We start from the raw sequence: 21,991 nt of genomic DNA, 5'->3' as shown, positions 1-21,991 counted from the left end.
AATGTAAAATAGTCACATAGAACTAAAACCCTGCTAGGTCCTCCTCCCTGCCCAACATTTCCAATAACCCTAAGTAGCATCCAATCTGTACTAACAAAATAGAAGAGTATAAAATCGCAAGAATGCCTTTTATCAGGATCATCATGTAGTCACAGGATTCATTAAGTTATGTGCATGGTCAGGAAGTAACTATCCTAAGTCATCTGAAATTTAGAGCAGAATGCCAAAATGATATTAATAACCAACCAAATTTTTACAAAAAGGGTTGCAGGTTATACACAACAGAGAATAGGGAGAGTATAAATCTGTATGAGAATTACTATCATCCATATTTTATAGATGAGGAACTGATTTTTTTTTTAATTTTATTTATTTCACAGAAAGAGATAATACAAGCGGGGGAAGGGAGGGCAGAGAGAGAGAGGGAGAAGCCTGAGTGGAAGGCAGATGCTCAAAGCCTAAGCCCCAGCTGATAGCCAGAGGGGAACAGGGTCTGCACTTCTGCCACTATATAAAGAACTAAATTTGGCCAGCAACCAGAATGAGCTTGGAAGTTCTCTTGGAAGGTTACAGAATGTCAAAGACAAAGTGTGACTCATCCTGAAGAGGAATGAGCATCAACCAAAGACAAATATAGGACTCCGCCAATTTGGGAAGAAGGTTAGTGTGTTGCATCATGTTAGGAGGAAGTATGATTTTAGAATTCAATTGTGGTTAATAAAAATGCATATAGATTCTAAAGAACTTATCCGTACAACTAGAAGGTCAAAATAATACACCTGTGATGCAGGTATTCGTCTAATAACACAATATGACATAACAGGTGTGACTGCAAAGGGGTTATTACAAATAACAAATGACACTCCTTTGAATTTTTTTGCTGTTATCACTTAGCAAGGATTTTAGGAGCTCTTTGCCAGGAATGAGGGTGAAGACAATTATATATTTATTATAAATCACAGTGTCACAGAAACCCAGAAAGGCAAGTTCAGAATAAGAAGCCTGTTTTTTTTTTTTTTTTTTTTCCAGATAGAGCCTGCCAATTTTGTAAGAGGTAGCTAGGAAAATGAGAAGTTGAGATAAACTCTCAATAGCCTATAGTGGAAAACAAGAGTTCAGATTCTACCCAGGATGGAAGATCTGATAAATGCCCAATACTTTGGTTGGGGCCCTGAAGGAGCTATACCTTAGGAGTTAAGAATGAACTGGGAAGATACCAGGTCTCACAGAGATGAAGTCCAGTTTCAAATAATCTAAATCACTCACTGATTGGAGGCAATCTGAGACTGCTAACTAACTACCTACCACAAGAAAACCTTTAAGGTAGATAACAATATCCTGGCCTAAAATCTGTATAATTTTTCATATACGATGACTGGTATTCTATTTTAAATAACCAGGCAAATGAGGAGACAAAATAGAGGGATTTTTCTTTCTCTTTTTTTAAAGAAAAGAAAAACAACAGCCTACAGAAATAGACCAGGGGTGCCTGGGTGGGTCAGTCGTTAAGCATCTGATTCTTGATTTTCAGCCCAGGTCATGATCTCAGGGTTGTGAGATTGAGTTCTGCGTCATGTTCTGTGCTGGGCATAAAGCCTGCTTAAAATTCTCTCCCTCCCTCTCCCTTTGACCCACTTCCACCAAAAAGAGTAATAGACCACGAAGGGTTCAAATAATGAAGTCTGCAGACACATGATTAAAATACACTTAATACATTCAAGGAGTTAAAAGACAAGACTGAGTTTAGTAGAGAACTTGAAACTATTAGGAAAGGAACCAAATTCTACAACTGAAAAATACAATAAACTCAAATTAAGAATATCAAATTTATCAACGGTTTATAAAACGTTGTTTTGTGTCTTTCTATATGCCAAGGACTAAAATCTGTTTACTAATACTTTTTGCTAAGAGTCTTAACAAATGTTGATTTACACTAAAATCTTTAATCCATCTTCAGTTGATTTTTGTGTATAACAGAGGTAGAAAAATCCGACTTAAGTCTCATATTTTCTTGTCTCTTTATGGGCTCACAATTCTACTCCACTGGCCAATCTGTCTATTGTCATTCCAATACTACACTGCCTTAATAATTCTTCATAATAAACCTTAATATTGATAAGGTCAATTTCTCACTTCTGTTTCTCTTCTAATAAAGTATCCTCCTCCTCCTGCTCAAAATAATTTTATCATATTTAATAAAAAAATATCTCAAGAGTTTGGACTTGCATTGAGTCTGTGTATCAATTTAGGGGAAAAAATGCCATCTTTATAATATTGATATTAGTGAACATGACATATAGCTCCTCAGTTTAGGTGTTCTCTATCATCTCATAATAAAGTCTTACAATTTTCCCTAAAGAAATCTTGATCATCGTTTCTTAAATTTTTGCCATGTACTTCATATTTTCTGACAATATTTCCTTTAATTATTTGTTGATATACAGAAATGCAACTGACATTTGTATATTAATTTTACATCCATTCACCCTTTTAAAGTTATTATTTTAATAATCTATTTGTATGTCCTTTTGAGTCTTCACCATAAATAATAGCTTCCAATAATTACAGTTTTATTTCTGCATTTTCAATCAGGTCGCACTACATTGGCTATAATCTGCATTGAACAAAAGTAGTAATTTCCTCTTTCCTCATTCCTAATTTCAAAGTGACTGCTTCTGATGTTTCCTTCATTTAGGATAATGCCTGCTGTAGGCTTTTTAAATAAATACATATCATTCTATAATACAAAATGCAGTATTTTATTCTGCAATGTGAAAAGTGCTATTCAGCTTTTAAAATATGCAAAATCTGTGACGCCGGGGTGGTGGCTCAGCTGTTGAGCACCTGCCTTCGGCCCAAGGCCTGATCCTGGAGTCTCAGGATCGAGTCCCGCATCGGGCTCCCTGCATGGAGCCTGCTTCTCCTTCTGCCTATGTCTCTGCCTCTCTCTCTCTCTGTCTCTCCTGAATAAATAAGTATAGTTTAAAAAAAAAAAAAGAAGCAAAATCTAAAGTATGAGAATAATCAAATTCTCTTAAATTCCTCTTAAACTAGTTTAAAATTTCTTTATACTTGATCAAAAGGAAACAAGGTAATGATTGCTCTTTATCTTTAGAAATAAATATTGTTCCCTAGTTCTAAGAGCAATATGTACAAAAATTTCATTTTTATCAAAAATATATTACCACGATGTATCTCTCTTGGTAGCAGGGATTCAAATTTTTAACGTCAATTATAACATCTATTAGGTCGAGAGGTGTGACATTTCCAAAATTCTAATACAGTTAAATATTACTGAAACACAAGTAAACAACAGGACAAAAATATACAATATAAGGACTAATAATTTTATTTTTTTGAAAGATTTTATTTATTTATTCATGAGACACACAGGGAGAAGGGCAGAGACACAATGAGAAATAGGTAAACTAAAATTATGTAATATAAAATCTGTTATAATGGGAGTATGTTCAGGAGTATAGAAGGTGTAAGAGAAGTGCCTCAAGTTCTGCCTAGGATAATTGAATACGGCTTGAACAACCAAAGTGAGTGAAGTGAAGAAAGGATAATAAAGTACTTAAGAGCCTTTTTTTCCTTCTTACTAATAAAAAAAAATATATTGTAGTAATCTCTACACTCAATGTGGGGCTCAAACTCACAACCCCAAGTTGAAGAATCACATGCTCCACCAACTGAGCCAGCCAGGCACCCTTCTTCTTGCTTTTTAAGATTTAAGTTGTGAGGAAAGATTCTTATTTTCTTGTATATATTTTTTAAAGATTTTATCCATTTATTCATGAGAGACACGGAGAGGAAGAGGCAGAGGCATAGGCTGAGGAAGAAGCAGGCTCTATGCAGGGAGCCTGATGTGGGTATCGATTCCAGGATCCTGGGATCACACCCTCAGCCAAAGGCAGATGCTCAACCGCTGAGCCACCCAGGTGTCCCCTTATTTTCTTGTATTAAACCAGATTTTTTATTTTTTGAAGGACAGGGGCCTAGGGTGAGGGAAAGAGAGAATCTTAAGCAGGCTTCACACCGAGCGAGAAGCACGACACAGAGCTTGATCTCGCAATCATGAAATCATGAGCTGAGCCAAAATCAAGAGTCCAATGCTTAACCCACTGGAGAGTCACCCAGGCATTCCAAGATCACTTGTCTTTTTAAAATGTATTCTTGGGATCCCTGGGTGGCGCAGCAGTTTGGTGCCTGCCTTTGGCCCAGGGCACGATCCTGAAGACCCGGGATCAAATCCCACGTCGGGCTCCCGGTGCATGGAGCCTGCTTCTCCCTCTGCCTATGTCTCTGCCTCTCTCTCTCTCTCTAGGACTATCATAAATAAATTTAAAAATTTATTAAAAAAATATAAATAAAACGTATTCTTTAAAAAGCTTAAAAAAAATAAAACAGTGTTCATTTTCAGACTACCAATATAAAATAATTCCCCAAACTCAACTGTAAAATAGTGTATGTAACAACTCAATGTCCTCTGTATATTGAAAAATAATAAAATACCTAATAAAACTGAAGTACAAATTCTTTGTCAAAATCCGATAGATCTTAATCAGTGAATATTAGAATTCCTGAAATGTTATTAAATACATAGCTAGAAAATGATAAATAACTGAAAATTTTTTCAGCTTTTGTAGTAAAAGTCCTCTAATAAAGTCTGTTATTCTTTTATTCCAGGTAAGTAGACACTATTAAAACTTGATACTGAAGCCCTTCTTTAAATTCCTTACTCCTTTAGATTTTACCACATCTTAAGATAATTTGAAAAATATTTTTACATGAAGCCTCAAGTTTAATACTACTTGATTGCTATATATCCCTATTTGCAAGAGGTAGTTCCTGTTTTAAAGCACTAATAGCAAGAAAGATAAGAAATGGCCTTATAATAACATACTGGTTGACATACTACACAAATAATCCCACACAAAGTAAAAATAGTTTTGTTTTTTTTTAAGATTTTATTTATTTATTTATGAGAGACACAGAGAGAGAGGCAGAGACACAGGCAGAGGGAGAAGCAGGCTCCATGCAGAAAGCCTAATGTGGGACTTGATCCCGGGACTCCAAGATCATGCCCTGGGCCAGAGGCAGGCGCTAAACCGCTGAGCCACCCAGGGATCCCCGTAAAAATAGTTTTTAGTAGTCTTTGTATTTTACATGATACACCTGATTTCTAGAAAAGACTCACAATGAAATAGCATCAGTCCATGGACCAGAATTTGTAGATACTATTCTGCTAAACCTTTCCTTTTTTTTTTATTTTTATTTTTATTTTTTTATGATAGTCACACACAGAGAGAGAGAGAGAGAGAGAGAGAGAGAGAGGGAGGCAGAGACATAGGCAGAGGGAGAAGCAGGCTCCATGCACCGGGAGCCCGACATGGGATTCGATCCCAGGTCTCCAGGATCGCGCCCTGGGCCAAAGGCAGGCGCTAAACTGCTGCGCCACCCAGGGATCCCTCTGCTAAACCTTTCCAATTCTGTTGTTGTTGTTATTGTTGTTTTTAGACCCAGGAGAACTTAGAAACTCTGTTTCTATATACTATAAATATATATCACAAAAACAAAGTCAGCTGGCCTCTTACAGACAGAATTTTCCAATGTGAAGGGATACAGCTATGAAAAAAGATCAATGCAGCTCTGACAAATTTCTAAGTGGTAGAATTTTAACTTGTAGATCTCAAAAATAAAATAAACAACCAAAGAATGAATAATTCTACCTCTGAATTCAGGTTATTTAAATTAGTTTTTAGTGTTTTGAGTTTTTTCAGGGGGGTTAGATTTTGCTTTGCTTAGTATTAGAAATATACTTTTTAAGTTTCATTTCAATATTCGAGGAAAATAAAAGTATATAATCATCATTATTTCTACTATGAAAACTACATCAGAATACAGAATGAGGCCTACTCTAACTATCTATTTACATTTATAACCTGTTCTCCCTAACAACTAACTACAAATTCCTGACTCTTTACACTGTGGATTTTTCCTCCTCTGCACTTTTCATTGTCTAATAAATTACATAATACACTTATCTAATAATTTTGTTAACTGTTGGTCTTTCTTCACAGAAATATAAGTTTCTTGAAGGCAGACGTTTCTGTTTTGTTCACTAACCTATCCCAAGCACCTAGAACAACATAGGACTATAAAGATTGAATGAGGTAAAAACCTGTTGAAGAAATGAATGTATAAGTAGCTAAGATGTGTAACCTACGACACAGAAGGTATGCAGGTTTTACCTTAAGGTACTTGGTTGTGAAGATATTTATTTTAACAGTAATATAAATATACTGTTTAGGTACCAAAGTTAAATATAACCCAGTTCCATCATAGATCCTGTCCACAATGAGCATGAAATTCATCTCAGGAGACAACCACTAAGAATTAAATGATCCAACAGATGTCATAAAGCTTTTCATGACTAATTGCTGAGTGAATGGATAATTAGGAGGATATCACCTTGGGCTCAAGAGAGCTGAAAAGGCTTTCAGGGTACTTCAGGTAAGGAAAACAACTTGAACATTTTTGATAGACAAGTATAAACAAAGCATGTTCACTTATTCCTTTGTTCATTTACCCTTTCTAGATTTTAATTAAGCCTCTACCATGTGCTAGACACTAGGCAGGCTATGTGTTAGAGATACAACGAAGCCAGTTCTTCAGAGCCTCAGGACTCAGTGCAGGAGTAACATGCAAACAAACTATAGCAAATCGTATTAGAAATATGTACAACACGGACGCCTGGGTGGCTCAGCAGGTGAGCCTCTGTCTTTGGCTCAGGGTGGGATTCTGGAGTTCAAGGATCAGGTCCCCCATCAGGCTCCCTGCGGGGAGCCTGCTTCTCCCTCTATGTCTCTGCCTCTCTCTCTCTCTCTCTCTCTCTCTCTCTATCATGAATAAATAAAATCTTTAAAAAAATGTACAACATTTTGGGAAAACAGGATACTTTACTCTATCTGGAAAGGTCACAGAAAGCTTCAAAGATGTGACCCTTGGGATCCCTGGGTGGCGCAGCGGTTTGGCGCCTGCCTTTGGCCCAGGGCGCGATCCTGGAGCCCCGGGATCGAATCCCACGTCGGGCTCCCGGTGCATGGAGCCTGCTTCTCCCTCTGCCTGTGTCTCTGCCTCTCTCTCTGTGTGTGACTATCGTAGATTAAAATAAATAAAGATTAAAGAAAAAAAAAACATTAAAAAAAAAAGATGTGACCCTTAAATTTGAAGGCTGAGCAGGAAAAATTCACCAGGTAGATCATACTACTCCATGATAGAGAGTTGCGTATATAAAGGCAAAGTAGCAAGAAAGAAAAGAATGTGGCTCTTCTAACACGGCAAAACAGTTCAGATGGCAAAAACAAAGCACGTATGTGTGCACTCAGTATTAGGGGAAGGAGGGACAGGAAGTTGAGGCAGAGCATACAAGCTAGAGGTGAAGCTGGGATGGAAAGCAAGGACTGGATCATGAAGGGCTTTGAGTACCATGATTGAGAAGTTGAATCTACCAAGTAGATCAGAGTTGCTCAAAGCTGCATCAGAATCATCTGGGGTAGAGATTTTCAAGTTGTAGTTTGGGACCCACACTGGTCATAAAATTAATTTGGTGGTTGGATAAGCATTTTTAAAAAAAATTTTATTCTAGTTAGTTACTATACAGTGCTATATTAGTTCCAGGTGTACAATATAGTGATTCAACACTTTTATATACCACCCCAGTGCTCATCACAAGTGCACACCTTATTCCCTATCATCTATTTCACCCATCCCCCTACCCACATCCCTTCTGGTAACCATCTTGGTTCTCTAGAGTTAGGAGTCTGTTTCTTAGTTTGTCTTTCTTTCCCTTTGCTCATTTGTTTTCTACATTCCACATCTGAGTAAAATCGTGTTGTGTTTCTCTGACTGACTTATTTCACTTACTAATACTCTCTGGCTACATCCATGTCATTGCAAATGGCAAGATTTCATTCATTTTATGGCTGAATAATATTTTATTATATATATATATACCACATCTTTCTTATCTACTCATCAGCTGATGGACACTTGGGCTGCCTCCATATCTTGGCTATTGTAAATAATGCTGCTATAAACAGAGGTGCATGTGGATAAACATTTTCCTTAAAAAGAGAAAGAAACAAATGGAATGGAAAGGAATGGAATAGCATAGAGAACATATTTCATGTGGTAAGAGTCTGGGACTTACTGGTCAGCCATAAAACTAATTTCATGGGTTCAATAAGCAAGTTCTTAAAAAAAAAAAAAAAAGAAGACAGAGAAAGGAAGGAAGAAATGGAGTGCAAGGTATGGAATATAATATATTATTGCATGTAGTAAGATTAATGTTTATACGTATGTATGTATGCTTATGTATGTATTGAGTAGAAGAATAAGATCTGTTTCTTCTGTGAGTCACAGTGAAATAAGTCAAGAAACACAGAGCTAGAGGTTTCTTAAATCACAATCCCAGGGGCGCCTAGGTGGCTCAGTCGATTAAGAGTCTGTTGGTATTAGGTCATGGCCCCGGGGTGCTGAGATGGGAGTCCAGTGTTGAGCTCCCTGCTCAGTGGGGAGCCTGCTTCTCCCTCTCCCTCTGCTGTTCCCCCTCTGGCTCATGAGTGCATGCATGCATGTGCTCTCTCTCCCTCAAATAAATAAATCTTTAGGGCAGCCCCGGTGGCACAGCGGTTTAGCACCGCCTACAGCCTGGGGTGTGATTCTGGAGACCTGGGATTGAGTCCCACGGTCAGGCTTCCTGTATGGAGCCTGCTTCTCCCTCTACCTGTGTCTCTGCCTCTCTCTCTCTCTGTCTCTATGAATAAAAAAACAAAATCTTTAAAAAAACCAATCAATCAATCTTTAAAAAAACAAAAAACCAACACAGTCCCAGATCCCTTGCCAGACCCAGCAAACTGGTTGGAATGTGAACTGAAATGTACCTTTTTTAAGTAAGAAGGATTTCTTATGTATATTCAAATTGAGAACCACTGCTGAAAATTATTTAGAGCCACTGAAGGATGATAAGCAGCATTCTGAAGTAATTCCTACTGGTTTTAGCAGGCTATTTTTGCATGCAGCATATAAAGTGCTTAAAAGATGATAAAGAATAGAGGCAGGACCCCAAGTTTAGGTGCTAACAACAGTAGTCCAGGCTACAAGCTACGAATGATGTAAGCTTACATTCCTATGGAAAATGGAAGACAATGGACTGAGACAGTGAGGGTAGGGTGAACAAGAGTGAAGGGTGAAGAGGACCAGTGGAAGAGAAGGCAGGAAAAATACGTTGGGAGTTACATGTGAAAGACTTTTAATTTAGGACCATTTAGTTTTTAAACTTTTAAAGGAGTCATTCCAACTTCTTAATCTGAATGATATGCTAAAAGTGCTATTCTAAAAAGATTACTCTAACAGGAGTGGGGGTGGGTGGATTCCTACAACTCAAATTGTGAGATAAATCCTTATATTAGTGAGAGCAAAAAGGGCTGTGGGGAAGAAAAGGATGTTACAAAAAAACTAAACCACCATCAAACCACAAATACTGTGAAGGCTCAACTGCCAGGATTGCTCCCTTCCCCAAATCTAAATCCACCTAGGCACCTCAGGACAGATAAAATCATGAGCCTGGTAGCCAGGCTACCTGTGTTTAAATCCCAGCACCCCCACTTAACAGCTCTCTGACCTTGAGAAAATTACTTAACTTTTCCATGCCTTAATTTATTTTCAAAATGGACATAATAATAGTCCCTACCTCATAGGTTATTATAAAAATTAAATGAGATAAGGGGCACCTGACTGGCTCAGTCAGAAGAGCGTGCAACTCTTCATCTCAGGATTGTGAGTTCAAGCTCCATATTGAGGGGCAAGAATGATTACTTAAAACTTTTTTAAAAATATATTTTATTTGGGATCCCTGGGTGGTGCAGCAGTTTAGCACCTGCCTTTAGCCCAGGGCACGATCCTAGAGACCCGGGATCGAATCCCACGTCGGGCTCCCGGCATGGAGCCTGCTTCTCCCTCTGCCTATGTCTCTGCCTCTCTCTCTCTCTCTCTGTGTGTGTGTGACTATCATAAATAAATAAATAAATAAAATATATATTTTTTTTAAATTTTTAAAATTTATTTGAGAGAGAGAACAATAGTGGGAGAGAGCAAGAGCAGGGGTAGAGGGAGAAGCAGGCTCCTCGCTGAGCAGGGAGCCCAACATAGCACTCGATCCCAGGACCTGAGCCGAAGGCAGATGTCTGGACGACTGGACTACCCACTCCCCACCAGGTTAAATTTTTTTAAAAATTTTGAGGTTTAAATAGCATACATAAAGCACTTAACATTTACTCCTTGACATACAAAAATTTCTTAATAAACAGTAACCTATATGATCTACTTTTTTATACTACATTATCCCTGTTTTATACTGCATCTAGACTTAGATGGACTCTATAAGATTGAGTTTTTACTTCAGCAATGAAAATGAGCATATTCTTGACCCAGAAATTTTCCACTTTTAAATTTATCCTAGGGGCATCTGACTGGCTCAGAAGAGCATGTGACTTGATCTCAGTGTTGTGAGTTCGAGCCCCATGCTGGGTATAGAAAGTACTTAAAAAAAAAAAAAAAAAACTCAAAAAAAAAAAAAAAAAAGAAAAATATATCCTAAGGAAATAATCACACAAGAACTCAGTGTATATATGTTCAATGGAGGTTTTTTTTTAACAAAATGAAAATAACCTAAATGTTCATTAACAGATGGCTAGATAAATAAATTATGGTCTATCCAAAAATACAGTACTCTGTTAAAAAGTAAAATAGACTATTTATAAGTACTAACATAGCAAGATGTTTAAGATCTTTTCCTAAGTGGAGAGAAAGATGCAGCAGTAATATACCCATGATTCTTTTTATCAAAATAATATATGCATATGTGTATAAGCTGTGTATTTACTGTGTAGTGGATTTTGCTGGGGATGGCAACTGTAAGCACTCTGTATTGTTTGAATAGATGAGTGACTACACCAAGCTAAATGCTGGCATCCTATACTACAGTAATCTGCACCATAAAAACTATGAGATAAATTCCTAAACCAGGGAGACAGCTATACATGTATAAAGAAAATTCTGGAGAAACATACACCAAAAAACAGTCATCTGCTCTGATAAGGAAGACTGAAGGGGAAGGGGACGTTTGTTTAGAGCATTACACTAAATATTATAAAAAAATAAAGACCTAGGGAGAAGAGATGCAGACCTTACAGTTCATAAAAACACAGCATTTGGCTATGAACATATTCCTCAAATTATCTTCCTATCCCTTATTAAAAAAAAAAAAAGATTTATTTGACAGAAAGAGAGAGAGAGGGAGAGGGTGCACAAACAGGGGAAGCAGCAGAGGGAGAGGGAGGAGGAGAACCAAGCTCCCTGATGAGCAGGGAGCTGACATGGGGCTCAATCCCAGGACCCCAGGATAATGACCTGAGCCGAAGGCAAGATGCTTCCCTGACTGAGCCACCCAGGCACCCCTCCCTTAAATTATTTTTATACATCCAGGAAAAACACAAACCAACAATATAAGGATGTCTTAAATATGACAGAGAAATCTATTCTTCGAAAATGTTAGTCATTTAGTTCCTAATTATGCCTATTTAAGTAGCTGCAGAAGACTTTACAGTGGAGACTACTGTAGTGTAGGATGCCTGCATTCAGCTTGGTGCAGTCATCCATCTATTCAAACAACAGAGGTGTTTACAGTTGCTAGGCGCAACACCAGATTGCACAATCCCTGACAAAACCCACTAACTAGTAAATAGCTAGCCTTATACACAAATACACTATGAAAATATTCTGTATCACTTCTACTATTTCTATACATCTTCTTCCACACTGGGATTAATTTTAATTTCACTGTTGAGTATGCCCTTGATTTAAATAACCACAGTGCCAGTTCAACGTTCAGAAAAGGTAATGTATACTGTCTGCTGGAGTGGCAAATGGAAGGCTACATTCTAAAAGAAATCAGAACATTTGTGACAAGGTTTTCTTATAGAAAACAACAGCACTCTCCACAGATACCAGAAAGCCTTGTCTGTCAGATAATTTTTTCCCCAACGCTATGAAAGATTTTAAATCTTCATTCCTCAGATACAGGTATCCATCAACAAAACTTAATATAGCTTTTAAAGCACAGGTTCAAGACACAAACAATTCACTTGCACAGATAGGTCAATATTCAAGTAATAGAAATAATTCTATCAAACATACTTACCATTGAAAGGATTGATTCCTGCTCTTATTCTTGAAATAATAGCTTCTTTTACTTCTTTTTTCTTTACACAACGAATACCCAAATTTTGAAAACTAGAAGGAAAAAACAGAACTTTCAAATTGCATTACAGTTAAACACAAAGACATATAAATGAAGTTTTAGCAAAGAATACTGCCAAAGTCAAATGTACATCCTATACCTATGTCAAATACACCAAAATAGATGAAAAGTAACAGGAAGGTGATACCAAAAGCTAAAACTGACTTCCCAAACAAAAAAGAGTAAAAAGACGACCACAGGTATATTTTTCTGAGCCCATAAATGTTGCCTGTATTAAAAAACAAACAAACAAACATGCACACACTACTAACATTTAAGAATCCAGTAACTGGACATAAACATCTAGAATTCCGGTTTCTCCTGAACGTTCTAACAGGCTGGCAACAATAGCCTTCCACAGGAACACCTCGTTGGAGCCGAGCACCCATAATCGCATTTATGCTGGGATCTCCAATTCGCTACGGGGCCTGCTAGTCCTCCCATACCTGATTCATTCCACAGACATTTGATTTCTGAGCCCTGACTTCATTACCAGTAGCAAAGGAGTGTTTTAGTGATAGTACATGAAGTTATAATAATCATTCATAAGAAAGCACTGAAATGTTTTCTTTCAAATTAGAAAAATATTTAATATGAACAATAATATTAAACAAAAGTTTCAAAATGTCATTTATGGAAAACTTCTCAATAGCTACAAATATCACTAATTTGCATATTAGTAGCACAGATGATGGTGGGGGGAACTCCCCTACCACCACCAGTCATACTTGTTCCCACATGGAAAAACCATGACATCATTAAAGTTAGGTGGGTGTGAATAAGGAAGCAAAACTTGGTTATAATAACATTACTATCTGTTCAAGCTTCACATGGCCCTTTGCTCCAGGAGGCTGCCTGCCTTGTTTGCTCCTCTCCATGCTCATGGTGCCTTCTGTCTACGCTCTTCACCTTCACCACATTTGTGATTTTGTTATCACTTAAAACATCTTTGACATTTCCTTCCTCTGTCTCCAATAATTAAAAAATAGATCTTGAATTCATAATCCTTTCTCAAAACCCTGAAACCATAATCCTCTTCCTCAAAAGTACTCTGCTTCTTTGAAGGGTTCATAGCTTGGCTCTCACCTTTTCTTTGACAAAAAATTTTAAAGAATTGTTTAATATATTTATATACTACTTAATTTTGTTTCATCTGAAAAATGGTATTTGACTGCTATTCACAGAATATGAGAAGTGGTAAGGATTTTTGAAACTCTGCCATGAGGAAACCAAGGATCATAAAGATTCTCTGATTCAATCATTCATTCATTCATTCATTCATTCATTCATTCATTCATTCATTCACAGTTATTGAACAAGTTTTGGAATTCCTACTCTGTACCAAAAACTCTAGAAAGTAACAGAGACATACGATCCCTCCCCTTGTGGAGCTTACACAGGGGTTCACAAACTATCACCCACGGACCATACCCGGCCCACCACCTATTTTTTTAAATAAAAATTTTTTGGAACACAGGCTGATATGTTTATATATTGTCTGTGCATGCTTTTGTGCTACAACAGAATTAAGCAGATGCAACAGAGACCACATGGCCTGCAAAGCCTACAATATTTACTATCTGGCTCTTTACAGAGAAGGTTTACTGACCTCTGGTCTAGTGAGGCAAATTGATCACTATTAAATAATCACAGGCAAAAAATGCTAAACTGAAACCATGACAAGTTTTATAAAGGAGATATATACATTATGTCATGGGAGCCTGTGATGGGAGAGAGCTGATCCATTCGGGAAGGACAGAGAGGCTTACTGTGCGAAGTGGTACTTAATATAAACAGAAATGAACTAGGGGAAGAAGAGAGGAAAGAGATTTCGGGCAGAAGGAACAGAACAAGCAAAGGCTTTTACAAAAGAGTGCTGTGAGCACAGGGAACTAAAGGAAGGTCTCTGTGACTGCAGCAGAGTTTTCAAGGGGCGCACAGGATAGCAGAAGGCTAGAAATACAAGCAGACCCTGAGGACTTTATAGGCCAATAAGGAATACTGCCCTTATTCCAAGAGCCACATAAAGCCATTGAAATGTTTTAAATTGGAATATGACAATCAGATTTGTATTTGAAAAGATCACTCTGAATAAATGTTTAAATTTATTATTTTAATAAATAAATTAGATCTTGGATAAAGTAGAGAGCAGATCTGGAGGGAAGAGGTACAAAAAGAGTTGATGCAAGATCAGTCAGGAGGCTATCCTGGCAGCCTACATATCCACTACAGGTAGCGTGGTGATGACAGAGATCACCGAGAGAAGTGCAGAGATTCAAGAACTATTTAGGAGGGGGGATCCCTGGGTGGCGCAGCGGTTTGGCGCCTGCCTTTGGCCCAGGGCGCGATCCTGGAGACCCGGGATCGAATCCCACATCAGGCTCCCGGTGCATGGAGCCTGCTTCTCCCTCTGCCTATGTCTCTGCCTCTCTCTCTCTCTCTCTCTCTCTCTGTGACTATCATAAATAAATAAATAAAAATTTAAAAAAATTAAAAAAAAAAAAGAACTATTTAGGAGGTACCTGTTAATGCATTCAATGTGCGTGCCTGCATGGGGAGTATCAAGGATGATACCCATGTCTGGGAGCTTTTATAGCAATGACTGAGATAAGGCACAGTGGAAGACCCATTGAGAAGAAAGAAGTATGATCACGGTAAAATCAGGATTTGGGGCATATTCTATTTGAGGTGCTGTTGATGTATTTAAGAGAATATGTTAAAAAGACAATCAGACCAAATACCATTCTCCACTGAAAGGAACCAGGGCTCCTCAGAAAAAAACGGATTTCAAAGCTGGAGCAAGAAAAGTACAAGTAAGTCTTGAACATCTTGCTGTGTCAGAAAGTAAAGAAGTACTCGAAGAAAGATGGAAACATGTCAAAAAGATACAGGAAACAGGCTGAAGGAGCTTGCATTGGTCAATCTGAACATCAAAATAATAATGCCAGTAATGGACTACAGTACACTGAATATAAGATTCCATGGGTCTGCAGTGGTATTTATTTTTTAGCGGGGAAAAGGAAAAGGAAAAGTTTTTTTTTTTTTTTTTTTTTACAAGAGAATGTCAATTAATACCACCAATGGAAAACACTAATATCCCATGTCTCCTGAGGGATATCTTAAGAATAACATTATACCACCTCTGTAGCCTTCTCAACCAAAATGTTTCATGTTAACATGAAAATACTACTCATGTTACTCAGAGCAACATCAATATAAATGAGCAACCATTCAGACTAATCCACATTGAACAATAATCTTCAAGCAGGTAGCCCAGACTCTTCAAAAATGCTAATGGTCACCAAAAAAAAAAAAAAAGTTAATGGTCATGAAAGACCAAAAAAGGCTGCAAAACTCTTCTAAATTAAAGGAGACTTTATTAATCATGACAACTAAAAAAACATAACAAGTAAATACAGTGTGTGATCCTTAACAGGATCCTGGACTGGGCAGAGAATCAGGACAACCATAAAGGGCATTATTGGACATAATTAAGAACTTAATTATCTGTAACTAAGATTGAGAAAGAATAGCTAGAAAAGTAGGAAATGAAACACAAGAGTCTGTTCTCACATAAATCAAGAAATAAGAAGGTTCCAAGAAAGGAATGGTCTACGATGTAAAATGGTGTTGGGAGGTCAAATGATATGAATAGGAAATATTTCTTGCCATATGTGTATTATTAGGTATCTATGTTTTGTGTTGCTATTGCAAGAAAAATATTTTTAAAGTATATTTTCTAGATAGTTACTATTAATATATAAGAAGGCTACTAACATTTTCCTTGTTGTAATTAGGTTCAGTTTTTTCCAAAGGCAATACATGTTCATTATAAAAACTGAATCATAGAATAAACACAAGTTAAAAAAAAACATAAAACCCCACAGTCTTAACCACGAAAAGACAACTACTATTAATACCTTAGTGTATATACTACCAAGCATAGGTATACACCTATTTTTTTAAGATTTTTTTTATCACATATTGTTTTAAAACCTATTTATCAACATAGTGTGATTATCTTTTTACACAAAGCGATATTTGCAATGTTATTTTTAAGGCTACACTGCACGGATGTGCCAGTTTATCTAACTGATCCCTTGTTTATTATCCTGAACACTTCTAACTTTTTGCCATTATAAACAGAGCTGCAACGAACATGACTATAGCAGAATATCTGAACATGCTTAATTGTTTCCTGAAGATAATTTCCTAGAAGTAGAATTGCTGGTTCAACAGACATTCATACTTTTCCGGCTTTTCCTATGTAGTTTTTAAAGCGCCTACCAGAAGGATTTAATTTATACTATCACCAACATGATGAATGGACCCATCTTCTGGCACCCTCACCAACACCAAAGTGTTATATCATTTTTCTTATCTTAGAACTACCATCTTATGTAACCTTTATAACCTGTCTTTTTCTAAATAATAATTCCAGTTTTCCAGTTGGTTTTCTCATATCTGGTAATTTTTAACTATTAATGAAAGGACACAGTAAAAATATATGAAAGAAAACTTTTCAGAGATTGTTCAAACTAAGAAAAAAATCACAGCATAAAGTAAGTTTATGTTTACCTTTAGTAGCAATAAATAAGTATTCCTGCTACCACCATGGGCTGTGTCTACTAATAAAGAATAAAAGGGTAGTTCTACTGCGAATGGTAAGCAAATTTAGATGTACAAAACAGTAAATAGAAGAATGAGAAATTACTTTATCAGATGTACATGAAAGGAAATGGAGCATCCTCTGCTTATCTTATTCCTCAAGATGCCTGTGACTATGTACTTACAACAAGGGTCTGCGTTCTTGTCCAAATTCTGCTTCATAGTAGCCATCTCTGCAGTCTTTTCCTACTAAATCATGAGGATGAGGTTTATATGGGTCGTTCTTTGTTACTAATGTAATTCTCACTTTTCCCTTTCCGTAATAGTTCATAATCTGAAAAAGGGGGAAATTAAATATATGATCCATAACTTGATCTCATTTTAAGAACTGACCTACCAAATGGGGTTCAATTTATATCACGTGGTTAGCACTAGATAAATAAAGTCCAACTGACTAGCAAATGCAGTTTGGATGAAATTTTCCAGAGAATACCAGAAGGGAAGAATTTACTTCACAGTTCTTTGGCATATTATTTTCTGCACTAATTTCAAGTGATCATATATCATTTGATTCTGCTTATTTTCCTTTTAAAATGTTATACCAAAATATTATCATGGAGCATGAGAAAATACTTGGATGTTGGGCCACTGAATGCCATGCTCTTATATTCACTGTCATACCATAAATATCCCTTGACAGTATATATTTAAGCCAGTATATATTTAAGTGGAAATGACAGCACACTGAAGAAACTGAACCTTTAGTGTAATTGCTATAGATAAAATATTAAGCAAGAGTTACATACAAACAGGAGAACGGTCTATTACCTGGATAGATGGGTATGTTCGGTTGTTGTCTGTGCTGTGCTCCCCTGGAATGCTCCCTGCTGATCGCCCTTCACACTTGTATCTAAAACGCATGCCCCTCTGCCTGGGCTGTTCAATTATCTCTATACATGGGTTATACCCACCTGAAAATTTAAGAAAGGGTGAGGAAGAGATTAGGATAGCAGTAATAATGGATGTAACCATTTTTGTTTTTTGTTTCTTTTTTTGCAAAATAGCAGACTAAAAAATTTTCCCTCCCAATATTAAGTAATAAGGTTGAAATGTAATTACCCAAGATTGAGTGGTAAAGGCACTTCTTCTCCCATTCATATTGAGCTCCTGTACAGTGTTAACACAAATCACTCAAATCATATTTATTGGTTAGCACTTTATCATTTAATATCCATAGCTAATGCCAGTGTGAAGTTCTGAGATACCCACTTCTTACATCAGACCAAGTAAAAGGATTTCCCTCAAGATTCCCCCAGAAGGAAAAAAAAAAAAAAAAAAAGATTCCCCCAGAAGGGTCAAGAAGATAGTCTTAAGAAGTACAATATCCTACTCCAAAAGTGAGTTGATCTACTTGATTTTACATTAAACTTTTAATAGTGGACTAAAAGACTGCTAATTGAAAATGAAAATGCATTTAAATCCTTGCAGAAGGATATTTTTTTTGTATCTCCACTGGAATCTTAAAGGATTGATAAATAGTACATCAAAACAAGTTTCAGAAGTCTTCATTTTAAGCTCAACAGAATTTTCAATCAGTTCCATCTAAATCTTTACTAAAGCAGAAGACACAACAGAGGAAAAGAAATTATTTACTTTCTAATGGCAAATGTAATTCCAAATATGCAACTTTAGAATGAACTGATCTATACAACATGGATGAATCCTATATGTTATACACCTGAAATTAATGTAACATTGTGTCAACTATACTCCAATTTATTTTTAATCTTTTTTAAAAAAATTTTTATTTATTTATTCATGAGAGACAGAGACAGAGAGGCAGAGACACAGGCAGAGGGAGAAGCGGGAAAAAAAAATGAAAAAATAAAAAGAGGGAGAAGTGGGCTCCATGTAGGGAGCCTGATATAGGACTTGATCCAGGCATTCCAGGATCACACCCTGAGCTGAAGGCAGATGCCCAACCGCTGAGCCACCCAGGTGTCCCTATACTCCAATTTAAAAAAAGTTATGCTGATTGAAAGAAGCTAGACCAAAAAGAGCACATCTCGTAAGGATTCCATTTATATAAAACTCTAGAATACGTAAACTAATCTATAATCAAAAAAAGCAGATCACTGATTGCCTAAGAACAGGGGTGTGGAATGGATGGGGAAACTCAGGGGATGGTGGATATGTTAATTATCTTGATTGTGATGATGATTTATTTTAAGGTTGCATTCATATGTCAAAAGTTATAAAATTGCAAACTTTAAACATGTGCAATTTATTATATATTATTTATATGTCAATGAAGTGGTCTAAAGTACATGCATCTTTACCCCTTATTATCCATACTGTTGAAATGACGAGTTCAGTGAAGACATTCAAGGGTGCTTTCAAGTAGCGTACTTGGCAACCTGTCTTTAAGGGGTGTGAAGATGTCTCCCATTAAAAAAAAAAAACAACCACCATTTCCTTCCCTCCATTGCTTTAGTGATTTCTAAATTCCCACAATTAGATAATCCATTTCTTTGACTAAAGACTTATCCTGTCTTAGAATGCAAGCAAATCTTTAGAAAGTCTAACACAATGGGTCTTATTGGTACCGTGTGAGGAAGGGGACTTTTGAGTCCTACTTAGCCATATCTTAATAATGAGGAGCCTGGAAATGTTACCTTCTAAGTCTCCTATTCGAAAAAATGGGAATAATAATAACAGCACCTACTACATAGGGGCTGTTGTGAGGATTCGAGGTAGTGTGTGTTCAGTTCTTATCAAGTATCATGCCTATTAGGAACTCAGTAAATGTTGTCTTATTATTTCAGATGCTTTCTTGAAAATTTAAAGCGATACCACGAAGGTTTAACAACAACTGGTACTTGCAAGAATGTTACAGGCACACAACATAAATTATTAGAATACAGAAGAGTCCAACAGAACAAAATTTTGTTTATGCTAACAAAATTGTGCATAAATGATAGAGCAAAAGAGTCAGGCATGCCTGTATCAAAGGAAAAAGAGTCAATGAAGCAAAAAGATGCAGAAGAGAAGAGGGAATTCTAAGGAAAGGGAACAGTGCGTCCAAAGATGTGGCAGCACAGAAGAGGAAGAGTTTAAATGACCAATGAAGCCACAGTGCGAGTGGAGTACACTTCTCCCTTAGAACCCAAAGCCAGAGTACATATCTACAAATCTGTACAGAGTACATTAGGGATCTGGATTTCATTCCATGAGTGACGAGTGACTAAGAGTCAATGAATGGTTTCACGTAGGGGAATCATACAATTAGACTGACATTTTAGAATAAGAATTCTAGTGGCAGTGGACAGATGGAAAAGAAAGGAGGAAGTATGATGATGGGTTTAGAGGCTGTTACATACAGTCCTGTGGGCAATGATGAGGGCATGTCCGACATATAGTGTGATAACAGGAATGAAGGATTATTTAAATAAAATTGGCAGTTCCTGGTGACAGACTGAACATTAGGGTTAGGAGCAAGTAAAGAATCACTGAGGCTCCACAGTTCCTACTTTGGGTTACTGAGTCAAGTTACTGCTACCTTTAATTTTATTCTGTTTGGTTCAGACTCCTTCTGTTTGATTTTACTACCTATTTGTTTATACAAAAGACAGAGAGTCAGGGAAAACTGACTTTCACCTTATGACGTTCACAATACTTAATTCAATTTTACCGAAATATGTAAGGCGCACGAGTGTTTCGATATAACATATTTATATCCTTGTATATTTTGAATAACTCAAATTCACATTTCAGTGTGAATTCGAATATTTCACATCCTTATATATCGTTGCAGGCGTATTTAAAAGAAATTTTCTTCTCAATAGTTCGAAACACTCAACAGCATTTTTAAAGTAATAAATAATTTATGTGGTTGAACTAAAGGTCAAATAAATCCCTGCCCATTACTTATTTAAAGTCTTCGTGGGAAGTTGATAGAGAATTACATCATTAAGGGTAAGTGGCTAACTTTGGGGGGAAGAGTGAATAAAAGTACAGACTCATAGTGATTTTTCAAATATTTCATTGGCTACACAATCCCTCCTTAAACTACAAAGTGTTTGTGAAAAAGGTCTATAGATAAGAGAACAGAAAAGCAGTTGCTGAAAGATAAAACAATTTTTAAAGATGTAAAGTTATAAAAATGACAAATATTAGTTACTATATAGCACCTAGTACTTAAAAACCTTTGAAATCTATTCTTCCTATTGTACAGCTCTTTACTGGTAAAAAGTCTCATTATCAACCAAGTGATATTTTCTTGTAATGTTTCACATTCCCCCAAATGGAAATACTCTCCCCCTCCTCTAAATTATCATAGTATTTTGTTTATGTCAATTATTCCAAATCACTATAATTTAGGGAAGACTCACTGTTTCATTTCTTCTTTAAAAAAGCTATTTGTTTTCTTTTCAAACTACTTTGAAGGCAGGAATTAGGATTTATCAGTGCCTTGCAGTAAATATCTGTAAATGTCTTGGGGGTAAATAACTGAAAATCTAAAAATCTTTTTGTTTATGTAAGTTATACAAGCATTAAAGTATTGTATTAATGATCAATCCTGATTTTCCTTACTAGGGCCCACTACTATAGAAAAAAAAGTGCTTTACACTTTTCCAATCTTCATCCCTACTTATAGTCTAATTTATCTGTATTTATGATTTAAAAATACTTCCCAGCTATAAATCATTTATATCCTGCATCAGTACAATGTACCAGTTACTTCCTCTCTCAGCACTGTGTTTTAAAGTGCCAATCTTCCCGAAGATAAGAGTGCTGAACACTTGTCTTGTACAGAGTGGAGGAACGTAAAATGTAAATCAGGGAAGTGTAGAGAAAGTATGTACTCTTAACTAAGATTATCTCAAATCTCTACAGTTTTGAAAAGTACTGAAATTTCTTCAAAGTGGTTCTAAGCAAGTTGATTACGGTGCTTTTTTCTTTAACCAATACCATGCAAAGCTGGGATTGACCCATATATTTTTAACAATATTGTAAAAT

General features: G+C 36.5%; 1 protein-coding gene across 5 annotated transcripts in view; it reads right to left on the bottom strand.

Annotated features, from left to right (window-relative positions):
• Nucleotides 1-21,991, bottom strand: part of REL (REL proto-oncogene, NF-kB subunit) — a 40,706-nt gene that overhangs the window by 12,779 nt on the left and 5,936 nt on the right. For all 5 annotated transcript variants that reach the window (XM_077915523.1, XM_077915525.1, XM_077915522.1 and 2 more), the window contains exons 2-4: nucleotides 17,801-17,943; nucleotides 17,158-17,306; nucleotides 12,266-12,357 (exon numbers count right to left, since the gene is read on the bottom strand). In XM_077915523.1, coding sequence (XP_077771649.1) covers nucleotides 12,266-12,357; nucleotides 17,158-17,306; nucleotides 17,801-17,943 — 384 coding nt within the window. The remainder of the gene's footprint in view (nucleotides 1-12,265; nucleotides 12,358-17,157; nucleotides 17,307-17,800; nucleotides 17,944-21,991) is intronic.

This window comes from Canis aureus, chromosome 11, assembly GCF_053574225.1.
Source record: "Canis aureus isolate CA01 chromosome 11, VMU_Caureus_v.1.0, whole genome shotgun sequence".
Taxonomy (NCBI): Eukaryota; Metazoa; Chordata; class Mammalia; order Carnivora; family Canidae; genus Canis; species Canis aureus.
The sequence above is the reverse complement of the archived record's forward strand: the minus strand, read 5'-3'. Positions and strand labels throughout refer to the sequence as shown.